The sequence below is a fragment of the Xenopus laevis genome, chromosome 1S, assembly GCF_017654675.1.
Source record: "Xenopus laevis strain J_2021 chromosome 1S, Xenopus_laevis_v10.1, whole genome shotgun sequence".
Lineage (NCBI taxonomy): Eukaryota > Metazoa > Chordata > Amphibia > Anura > Pipidae > Xenopus > Xenopus laevis.
Genome location: NC_054372.1, coordinates 93,478,175 through 93,490,369, shown reverse-complemented (window position 1 = coordinate 93,490,369; position 12,195 = coordinate 93,478,175). Strand labels below are relative to the sequence as shown.

At 38.2% G+C, this 12,195-nt stretch overlaps 1 protein-coding gene across 2 annotated transcripts in view; it reads left to right on the top strand.

Annotated features, from left to right (window-relative positions):
• dot1l.S (DOT1-like histone H3K79 methyltransferase S homeolog) overlaps nucleotides 1-8,193 on the top strand; it is an 83,779-nt gene extending 75,586 nt beyond the window's left edge. For both annotated transcript variants that reach the window (XM_018243641.2, XM_018243640.2), the window contains exons 23-28: nucleotides 133-250; nucleotides 895-1,415; nucleotides 1,636-1,841; nucleotides 2,213-2,283; nucleotides 2,381-3,004; nucleotides 4,353-8,193. In XM_018243641.2, coding sequence (XP_018099130.1) covers nucleotides 133-250; nucleotides 895-1,415; nucleotides 1,636-1,841; nucleotides 2,213-2,283; nucleotides 2,381-3,004; nucleotides 4,353-4,360 — 1,548 coding nt within the window. In that variant the 3' untranslated portion in view covers nucleotides 4,361-8,193. The remainder of the gene's footprint in view (nucleotides 1-132; nucleotides 251-894; nucleotides 1,416-1,635; nucleotides 1,842-2,212; nucleotides 2,284-2,380; nucleotides 3,005-4,352) is intronic.
• Nucleotides 8,194-12,195: the final 4,002 nt, after the last annotated feature.

Genomic DNA, 12,195 nt, shown 5'->3' with positions numbered 1-12,195 from the left:
TGGGTTTAGGTTGGAAGATGGCAGTTTATTTTGCAGATTTTTCTCTTGTGACTTTAAAAATTAGCATGTGTAAAATATGGTTATATTATTATATTAAGGGTTTAATTTGACCTTATTTTTTTATTTATTCAGAGAAACACCCCAAGTCCTGGATGTCACAGCAGAGATGGTTCTCTCCCAGAGAATCAATATGGTGTTACTTCTAATAGCCTCATTTATGCTGCTGTTTCAAAACCGTTGGCTACCTCAGGTAATGCCCTTAAGTCCCTGCCCCTTGCTCAGCTTGATTTATGTGTATTCACAATTTCTCTTAGATATAGTATTCTTAATTTGTGAAAGAATATGCACTTTAACTTGCATTATGGTAAGAATTTGATTGAAGGTAGTAGCTACTGCAGATGGAGAAATAGTGTATTCTGCACCTTTTCTGCATCTGAGGTTTTTACTCATCATCCTAAGGCAACCTTCAGACTCCATGTAGAATACTTTGATTATAGTTTTACCTTAAAGAGACCGTATGTTTGACTAACACATTAAGAAAATGTTTACCCATATTTCTATTTTCCTGTTATTTGTACATGAAAGCTGCAGTTTTAAAGTAGCTGAAAGCAATATGTGGCAAATGTGAAATCCAATTACAGTGAATACTCTTTCACCCTATATAATCCTTATTTTCAACTAGTGGTGGGCATATCGACACAAAGAGGCCTTTAGAATGGATACATGTAGCTACTTCTTTGCAATAAGCCATCCATTTTGGTAAATGTTGAATGAAGCTCTCATTTAAAGTGTCTAAAATACTTTCAGTATGTTTCACCTGGCACTGTATATTGGTGACAATTAATTACATCCCAGTCAGGATGTGACTTTGGTTCTTCCTCTTTTTTTGTTCAGGTTTCTTCTATCAAGCCTGGTCACCTTCTATAAATGGGCCAGTATTGAATAGCCATGGGTCAGAGACAGATGGAATGGACGACTCTTCAAATTCTGGCACATTGTCTAATTCAGGAGGATCAAGGAGCTCTACCCCTTCCCACAGTCACCTGATCTCTCAGCGTTCCCCTGCCCAATATTCCACATCTGCTAGTCCTTGCACATTTCCAGATCTAAGTAAAGGTTCTGGTGAAGGGGATATTGACACAAGTGATGCTGAAATGGAAGCCAAACGACGGATTATCTTCACCATCACCAGTGGAAGCTCCAACGGCAGGTCACCATCAAACAAACACAGCCCTTTGACTGCCACAATCCGAATGGAGTGTGGCACAGGGCTGGATGCCAAAAGGAGAAGCGGTAGACGAAAAAGATGTAATGGCAGTCACAATTCAGCTGTATCACCTAAACGCAGATCTCTTCCCACACCCCTTGGTCTAAGCAGCTATACTTCAGGATCTCCGTTAAATATCAGCTCAATGGTAAATCATTGATTTTACAATAACCTTGATTTGTCTTTGGTAGGGATGCTAATTAAGATAATTTTTCAGTTTGTTTTTCCCTGTAAAGAAACCTAAATACTTTGTTGTTGGATTTGTTTGTGTAAAATGATGAATAAGTGCTTTTGTTGCAGCCTTGCTCCAGTTTTCTTTTCATTCCATACTTCCTTTTATTTTTCACTTGTGTTTCTCCTTTTATTAGGTGAGTAACATTAACCAGCCTTTGGAGATCACTGCAATCTCTTCCCCAGAAGCCTCTATAAAGAGTTCCCCTGCTTCCTATCAGGATCATGATTTGCCCCCAGTTTTAAAGAAAGAAAAACCCATTCCTGTGTCTAATGGTGACCACTACTCACCCTTGACAACAGAGGATGAGGCAGAGTCTGAGGAAGACACCCACAGTGCAAGGTGAGAATAGGATCTTTCACGTTAGATTGTCCATGTATATTGTGGTTATGTTAAATGTTGTGGCTTAGCAGGTTAAATATTCATGGTGCTAAATATAGGACTGTATCAAAAATTGCTTTACTGTAATAGACATTAAGTCTTGTGCAGTCTGTAAACTGATATCTGAAAAGATATGTCACATTCAAATTATATATATATATATATATATATATATATATATATATATATATATATATATATATATATATATATATATTTTACATACATAATTTACATACGTATATCAATAAAGGTTGACAAACAACTCATACCACCAAAGTGACATAATATCATCCCTTGAGAAAATTTTATTTTTATATTTCTTTGTACAGGACAGAGCGAAAAAATTCCTGCCTGTGCTTTGAAAGCACAGTCTCCCCTCAGAGAAGTGAAGGGGAAAGAGGTATATATGTCTATATTATACATCAATTCCTCTCTGTAAACAAATCCTGCCTTCCTGTGTCTCAAAACGATCTTCTTTTTATTTTCTGACCCTGAAGGTGTCCCATACTCTAGCAAGAAGTCTCCCTGTGATAGTGTAGGAAAATGGAAAGCAACATTCTCCCCAATTTCTGATGCAACTCCCAGTCGTGCCTCTGACAGTCCTTCTTCACCTCTCCGACAGAACACACATTATTCCTCTGGAGAGGCAGGCCGCAGAGGATCAGGCGGTCTGAGTCCTGGTTCTGCAAATGGCCTCAATGACCATCCCAGGGTAGAAGGGAGCAAAGGAGAGTGCAACCTTTTCTTAAGTAAAAAGATGTCTTCTGAAGGTAGCAAAAGGGAAGACAGGGGGTCTACAGTAAAAGTGGATCGTTCCAGCAATAAAGTCCCTCGAAGCCGTGAAAGGGACGGGAGCACTGTGTTCATGTCACAAGGAGCTGGTGCTCTCTTGAATGGCAAGGGACCTGGCACAAATCCTCTACACCCACACCATCAATTTTTGAGTAGCTTGGCAGCTGGCTCTCAACTTGCCTTGCAAGGTGGTCTTAACTCTGTTGCTAGCAATTCTGTTCTGCAGTCCATCTTCAATTCCATCCCTGTACATGTGACTGGGCCAACTGGACGGCTTTCTAACTCTCACAGCATGTCTGGTTTCACAGTTCCTGGAGGTACTGTAGGAGGTGAGTGATGGGTCCCAACAAAGCATGCTATTCTTGAACCACTCTTGTATTCTGCTTCATCTGTTGAAGTTCCTGTCGTGTATATTTGAGCTTCCCTTCATTTCGAAAAGGACTAGTTATACAAATCCTTTAAAGTAAGGGTTGCTTGCAATGCAGAATTTCACTGCTTAAAAAGTGAATTACCTGATTATCATTTGGTCCCCTAGTGCAAGGCTTATCTGTGATGGGAACCAGGCCTGGACTGGCAAACTAGATTTCTGGCAAATGCGGGCACATACATATACACTGTCTGTAGATGCTCCTTATATTCTGATGATCTACTGGTATGACTACTAGATAACAGACCCTCACTGCAAACCACCTTAGTGTAGTGGATCAGTTTGGCTGCTAGTCTAGTTTTAAAATATTTTTGAGAAATTCTCCCGCTTCCCGCTCTCTCTACCCTTTGTCTCTTATACCAATTCCCATGGAAAACTCTTAATATCTAGATAATTTGCATTCCTGCTGCAAATAGTTTCAAATTCACATAGTTCCCAAAAAGCACATCCCTCTAAATCTAAAGCCTATTTTTCCCCTTCGAGTTACAAGCTCTTTTGAGAAAGTCAGTACATTCAGAATGGTTTTCTTAACTTTCTTTCTTTGTATTATGCATAGCATGACTGTTCCAAGTCCCTAAAGACAGCCATATAAGTACCAGTGATGATTTTGGTACATGTATGGGAGCCTGCCAATCTCAACTAAAATCCATGTACTGTGGGTACCAGTCTTTTGGGGTATATTGGAATTGGGTAAAGATCTACTAGACTGTTGATCTCTCCAAACAATCTGATCTTCTAGTGTATGGCCAGTGCCACCAAGCATGTGTAACTGGGGCATGGCCAGCTGTGTAGAATGGTGGTTTGGTAAGATAACCAAAAAGCTGCAGTTTACAGGTGATTGAGTTTCTGGAACTCATTAGACACCTTCTTCATACCTCCAGATATATCCATACACTAGTAACAATAGTCCTAGTACCCTGGAAATCATGGTATCTGGTATTCTCCAATCTGATAATTAAGGAGAGCACGTCAAAGCAATACTGCTGTGATTAGATTTTTATTTGTAGACTACCATTCACATGACGGCCCGAAACATGTCTTGTAATTATTTAGAGAACTTCTTTTTTTAAACTTATAAAATTTTAAGTTATAGAGACACGCCTATAAAATAGGGAGCTGCTGTATTTTCTATGCAAATGAATGCTGTTTAAATATGTTTATTCTATTTTATAAAATGAATTGCTAAGGTTGAATGTACCTAGTCTTATTCTTGTTATATTTTTTTTTTTGTTTTTAATTCTCATCCACAGGTATTTGAAAGGTCTACCTCACTTCAAATCACCTATGCAAAGGCAGCCCTGCTACTTTTTCAATTTTCATCACCTTTGAACAACGGTGCTCAACACAATTTTTGGGATGGGAAGGAAGTTCTCCTCCCAAACCCACCATCGTAGCAACCACTGGTTAAACCTACAATCTCTGTATTTGTCTCTGCCGCGGAAAGACTCGCCATGGTTCCACTGTGAATTTTTAAATCGCGGCAAGTGGGGAAATCTCGTAATAATTTTTTTTATTTATAACAATTCTATTTGTTTGAAATTTTTTTTGTATTTTTCCCCATTTTTCTTTTTCCATTTTTTTGCGGGAATATAATTTTTTCTGAAATGGAAGACGTAGCTCTAAGAACGAGTGGAAAAGTGAAGACTGTGGATTTTGGGATTATATGGGTGATTGGGCAGGATTTGGGGTCCTGTCCCCCCTCAAAGCAGATTCAACTGGTGCTACGCATACAAGATTGTGCCTCTCTAAACTGGTGCTGTTAAGTTGCGGTGCTCTTTAAACAGTACACACTGGGACTCTGGATCCATTGTGTAGAATATATGTGCTTAATTTATTAATGACTCCTGACCCTATAATAACCAAAGTACATTTTGTTCTGTTGCTATGAGACTGAAAGATTTTCTGTTCGCTCGGGAATCGACCTCTCCTCTTCCCCCCACTTTTTTTTTTTTTTTGGTGTGATTTTAAAGTTTATTTTATTTTTCATGAAATGAAACGGCAGCTAATGGTCTGTGTCTGTGGAACAGCAGGGATGGTTCTGCCATAGAATTTGGTGGCAGGTTATTAAGGCACAGTGATGAAAATATAAACGGGGACATTGTTTTAGTTCAGTAATATGTGGCCCTCACCCAGCCCAGTTGCGTTTTCTAGTTTTCCTCTTTTAGCTACTTGATTCCTTCTAATATATAATTTAATCTGTATAATACACACAAGCATATGTATGTGTGTAGCTGGTGCACTTGTGTGTGTGTGTATAGGATATTTGTGTATAGGTACATATATTTATATGTATATAAGAAATATCACATATGCATATCTATATATACTTTGCTCTCTTATGCATAGAAATCCATCCCCTCCAACATACAGGTTTTCCAAGAAAACCTTAAATACATACATATAAACTTAAAGCAGGATTAGCCATACAGGTCTAGTTTCTGCTTAAAGAATGTCATTCAGGTCTCAATTAACAATGTAGTATTCACTGGCAGCAAAAGCTGTCTTGGGAACAAGAGTTTTATGCTCGTGTTCAGTATTTTCCCCCCCCCGAAATAGTAATCCTTTGTCCTTTTAAGACATCACCTGCTTCAGCCTTAGAGAAGAAGCCCTAAGCTCAACATTTAGGGTTTCTAGTGGTGCTAAAGGTCCACTATATCCTTGTTTCTACAAGAGAATACTTATTCTGGCATAGCTTTATCAGGCTATGAGAAGCCTAGGGAGTTGTTCCTATTATGGAGTGTTCTTGTTCTGGCTTTGTCTTGTTGGCCATGTGACACTGTGGATGTTTATAGTGGGATCAGAAGAGGCGACCTGTGGGAGTGGATGAAAACCTTGTGACCAGTTGGCCAGTAAAACCTTGACTAAATGGACAACCCTTAATCATTTATGTAGCACCAGCAAGTTACACAGTGCTTTAACATTAATTTATAACAAACAGGAGTTTCACAATCATTTAACCGAATAGAAATGGGATATGAGGGACCTGTTCATGAAAGCTTGCAAGCCACTGGCCTTGGACACACTTTACGGTCAGTCTGAACAATTGAGGTTGCAGCACGAAGAGGGACATCGGCTCTAATCTGACATGCAACAGGATCGCCTCTTGAAACCGACCCCCTTGCTACCATTCATGCCCAGACAATTATGGGAGTAGTATAGTCAAAATAGGCCAACAAAATCTGGGCATGTCTCACCAGCTTATGGGCAAAGGCACAGGTGATGATTTTGGGTTTAGGTGCTGTTATTACATTGCCCAAAATCATCCCACTCCTCAATTGCCTGATGTGGAAATTGTGACAACAACTATCTCATGGAAAGCTATTAGGGACATTTTAAGGTGATTGCCATATAAGAGGCATTTGTGATCAATACCAAACGACAAAAAAAATGTAATTTGTCCCATGAGCAATTGTGCTAAAACAACAGACTGAGCCATGTAGAAAAAATTACAATACAGCTGTTCAGCTCCTAATTCTATCTATATTAGATAAGTCAATAGGGAAAATGAATGATGCAGATATGATGGCATTTTAAATTGCATTGTAGGAACCGGCATGACTGGTTATATAGGAAAGCTTGCAAATTCTGCCGCTGCACGCCATAATCCAATTTAAAGGAAGGTATTTTCACTGGGCCTTAAATTGCTCTTTATGATCACCATACTGATAAACTTAATCAGTACTAACTTAACAGATCAAATATATATATATATATATATATATATATATATATATATATATATATATATATATATATATATATATATATATATATATATATCCATATATATATCCATTCCACTTTGGTACAGGCACTCTCGACAAAATATTAATTATGCCTGGGTGCAGAAACAACAAATAATCTCAATGCCTCCAAAAGAATCTGCATTTCGCAGGACTTATAAAAGTAAAAAAATCTTATTTATTTCAGAGCTACAGATTGATGTTTTGGCCCAACCCAAGGCCAGTCTGTAGCTCTGAAATAAATAAGATTTTTTACTAAGTTCTGCGAGTGTGGATTCATATATGTTGGACTACTGCTCCCAGCATGTAATTTATGTTGAAGATCACTGTGTAGATTTGAAGAAGCAACCCAGTAGTACCTGTGAGGTTTCCACCCAGTGTCAGAATTTTGGGTTTAAGACTTCCATTTGAAGTCCTGCACATGGTCATGCACCTCCTGACTTGATGGCAATGATGCAGATAAATAATATTAATCAATGCTGTACTTCCATATGCTCATTTAGCTGTATCCTTTCAGAAGTCATTTGTTCTTGACAAGCAGTTCCTTGCGAAACTCTTCTTATAAGAACAATATTCCTATCTGCACCCAACAGACACTTCAGTGTAGATCTTCTTATAGACCATTCAATGTAGGAATTGCCACAATTGTCTCACGAAAACTTTCAGCATTCCAAATGTGATGTTTATTCAGTGTACATGTGGAGCTGAACTGCCTTAATATCCTGCTTAGGGCAATAGAAACAAGCTGATCCCTGGCTTCGCAAGAGTGGTTTCAGTAGAAAATATAAAGGTGCTTGGCAGTTTGTATAATAGAATCCAATTTGATCTATTTTTCCTTTGTCTTCGCGAAAGTAATAATGTTTGTAAAGAACATCCCAGCAAATTCCTTTATTTAGTAATTATTTTGATACTTGATTATGCGCTTTGTAAAAAAGAAGATAAACGTGTTCCCCTTTCTTTTGGCTCCCCATTACCTTCTGCAGTCACATTTGTAAATCTTTGCGGAACTTGCTTTTTTCTGATGGAAATTTCTACACTGAAATTTCTCTTGAATTACAGAATTCCTGTTTTGTTTTTAGTGAATCTTTCAAACTGCCTGTGTTTTTAACTTTTTTTTTTAGAGGGGACTGTACAGAAAACTCGTTGAAAAATGAATCTGGCCTAAATTTCATACGAATATATAATGAATGTTTCAAAATAAATATGGTATACATCAGTGATACCTTTTTAAAAAGTGGTCGAAAGACTGACAAATAACCCTCTTGTATTTGATCCAATCAAGCAGCTGAAATGTTTGAATCTCACAAACCCCCTTGTTAATATCAATAAACTTTTTTTTTTTTATGATCTGTAAAAAGTCTAGACTGGTTTATTAACCCCTAAACTGCCTTCCAAATGCTGAACATATCTTGTGTGTGTGTCTATAATTTTATTTTCTCAGCACCATCTAGTCTGCTGCCTGAACGTATGTAACAAGATCTGACTGCCTAAAAAAAAAACCAACCGTCTGGATGAAAAAATGTATATTTTCCATTATATAGACACGTTATAGACATTTAATTTTATGCATGGAAATACAACTGATTTGGAAAATTCCAAGTCTTCGAAACGTGTCAATATCAATTTGTATAGTTTTACAGAAATTTCTGACTTGTATTGGTCAGATACTTCCATCACCACCCGGCGTTATTTTTTAGAAAGAGAATGTTCTGATGAATCCAAAATGAATAAATTTGTCTTTCTACTCCAATCCTTTCCTCAAGTTAGTGGTTTATATAACGATTTCTGAAATTTTTGAGAAATCTCCTCAATGCTGCAATTTGCAGCTTCTTATCTCCACATTTCATTAGGTGCCAAGATAAAACCCTAAATATGAAGGCCCGGGGTCCACTGAACAGTTTGATGTCCAATGTGCCTAGGTGTACTTAAGTATTAGGCCTGTATGGGCCCAGAATGAAAACTGCAGATATTTAACATTTAATTTCAGCTGATGAACAGTTTAATGCCCAACAAGGGCAACTTGTCATTATTCTAAAGGACCAATAACAGAACTGTAAAAATAGTGCCCATTAAGAGGAAGGAGGATATATTTATCTTGAAATTCCCCAAGTTTTTTTTATTAGGAATTGAAAGGGCTGTTCATGAATACACAAGCTAAGTCTTGACCATACACATAGCAATAAAATATACTTTGTGCATGATGGCCAGACCATCATTATCTGGGATCTGTACTATTGATGTCTGATGGTTTGTCAGTTGGGCAGGCTTGTACAAGTGCATCTGCCAATGCTTAAACAAAAGGAAGTGCATGTCATATTAGTCCCATTTGACAACCTTGCTATCAATACTCAGACCGAAGTGGTTTATTGACACTCTATTATGAGGCCACTTAGAAATTCTCATCTTTTAAAATTTATCACAAAAAGGGTGCATTTATTTCTTCTAGTGCTCACCATGAATTACCTCCTAATAACAATGCTATGACTTGCATGGTGACTGTTTAGAGTATTTTCAAAATGGATAAATAACCAAGCTGAACCAGGTAAGGTTCCATAATTGCAAATATTCAGTAGGTAGCATCCTTATCATCGCAACTTGTGTGTGGACTAAGGAAGAGCAATGTCAATCCAGTACACCACAAACCCTCAACTCTTCAGAGATTCTTTCCACATTCAGTAACTACCCCACAAGGTTGTACATACACCCTGTACCAGTCATAATCAATATCTCTTGATTACGGCTTAAGTGAACAAATTCCCTACTATATCATTCTTCTTTAAAAATGTATATAAGATGTAATATAAGTTGTAAGTACAGGCAGTCTGTGGGTTACGTATGAGATAGGGTCTGTAAGGTTTGTTCTTAAAGGAAAACTATACCCCCCAAACCATGTCAGTCTCTATAAAAAGATATTGCATAAAACAGCTCATATGTAAAACCCTGCTTCATGTAAATAAACCATTTTCATAATATACTTTTCTAGTAGTATGTGCCATTGGGTAATCATAAATAGAAAATTGCCATTTTAAAAAATAAGGGCCGTCCCCTGGGATCATAGGATTCACTGTACTCTCAAACATACCAAAAAACCATACGTTAGGTCACATGAGCCAATTAACAGACAGAGTTGTGTCTTTTGCTTCAACACTTCTTCCTGTTACAGTTAGAGTTGTAGTATTTCTGGTCAGGTGATCTCTGAGGCAGCACACAGACCATCACTAAAATGGTGGCTCAAGGCAAGAGATGTAAAAGGGCAATATTTACTTAAATATATATTCCAGTTTGGTAAGATTCTTTAATATGTCACTTAATATGATATGAACTATCTGTTGCTTAAGTGTTCATTTTGGGGGTATAGTTTTCCTTTAAGATGAATTTGTAAGTTGAAACATGTACATTTACTTATTAAATGCAACAAGACAGATGTTTGTCTGCCATAGCATTTATTTTTACCTTTCTGTGCAAATTTATTTTTATATTTCTGTGCTTTGCAGTAGACAACACACACCAGAGGGGATTGGGACAGGTGGTTTATTAAAGCTAAATGCTAATAAAAGTCAAGCAAACCATAGTATGTTACTGTAACTAGGGATGCACCGAATCCACTTTTTTGGATTCGGCCGAACCCCCCGAATCCTTAGTGAAAAATTCAGCCGAATACCAAATCCAAAGGGGAAATTTTTTTTACTTCCTTGTTTTGTGACAAAAAGTCACGCCATTTCCTGGATTCGGTGCATCCCTAACTGTAACAGCCCCCGTCGGTCAGTGTGAGTTGTATGTAAGTCTGGTGTATGTAATTCAAGGACTCCCTGAATATGAAGTAACTGAGTACACATACAGTAAGTTCTCTGTCAGCTCACTTGCTGCAAATAGTGGCGCCTCTGTTCTTCCTCTAAACCACTGCTGTCCAACTTCTGTGGTACAGAGGGCTGGCATTTTTTTGGCCTACATGTGGAGGGACAATAATGGAAGCCAGTTTTGACCATTCCTCTTTTAAACCACACCCATGTTATCACAAGAACTTTTGATACCATGTCACCACATTAATGGTGGTAACACACCAAAAAAACACCAAATGGTTGGTGCTCACTGCAGGGATATCACTCATCACACATATGTGAAAAATTTAAGTCATACCCTTACATATACCATAAACATACCCTCCCCTGTAGATAACACAGAACATAATTAAACACCTTAGGAGCCGCCGCCGCCCCCCCCCCCCCCAACAACAATTTCCAAATGTTAAACGCCCAGAGCAAACCCTACCAGTCTCACATCCCACATTGTAGAGAGTAGGTCAGGCAGAGTATTGATCACCCAGGAAGCATAGCGCAGGCAGAGCATGGCACACACAGGGAACATAGGACAGGCAGTGTATGGCACACACACAAGGAGCATAAGAAAGGCCGAAAAAGAGAAGGAGACAGAGAAACCGATCAGGACTCTAAGATGGACAGTTTATACTGTGCTACATACAGTGACACGATGCTGGTGACCCTCCAGCAGTTTGTATGAGTGTAAACAGGTGAACAAGGTGGGCACTTTCAGTCTGGGTCTCTGGTGTGAACAATAGAGGTGTTATAGCTGTACACGGATTATGCTTACTTGGGCAACTATTTAATGATAGGGATTATATTATTTCCAGCACAACATGAATGCCATGCCTCTGTCTGAAAATAACATATTATGCACAAATGAACTAACAACACCATGAGCCAATGGATTCGTCTTGATGAAATAAAAGCACTGCTTACTTGTAAGAAGTTTAAGACATACAAATTCTCTTTGAAATCAAAATAAAATATACATTTTACAGCTGCATAGAATGATTATTCAATAATTCGAGTTCAGTAAAATAATTAAAGGAGAAGGAAAGCTACGGAGGCATTTTATTGCATATAGATTAGCTGCAATAGTGCAAATTAGAGTGCTATATTTATTCTGTAGAATGTTTTACCATACCTGAGTAAAAAGCTCTAGAAAATCTGTTTAGTATAGGAGCTGCAGTATTAATGTGGTGTGACATCACTTCCTGCCTGAGTCTCTCCCTGCTCTGGGCTCAGATTACAGTAGAGAAGGGGGAAGAGGAGCAAACTGAGCATGCTCTTGCCCAGGGCAATGAGGTTTAAGCTGAAGGCAGGAAGTCTGATACAGAAGCCCATGTGTACACTATAGAAGGAAAGAAATGCAGTGTTTCTTATCACAGGGGACTCAGAGCAGCACTACTTTGAGGGTTTACTGGTATATTTAGATGGACCTTTCTGATAAGGCTTACTTAGTTTTAACCTTTCCTTCTCCTTTAAAGGCACACTATGTCATTAAGGTCACACTAAAAGGCATCTATGTG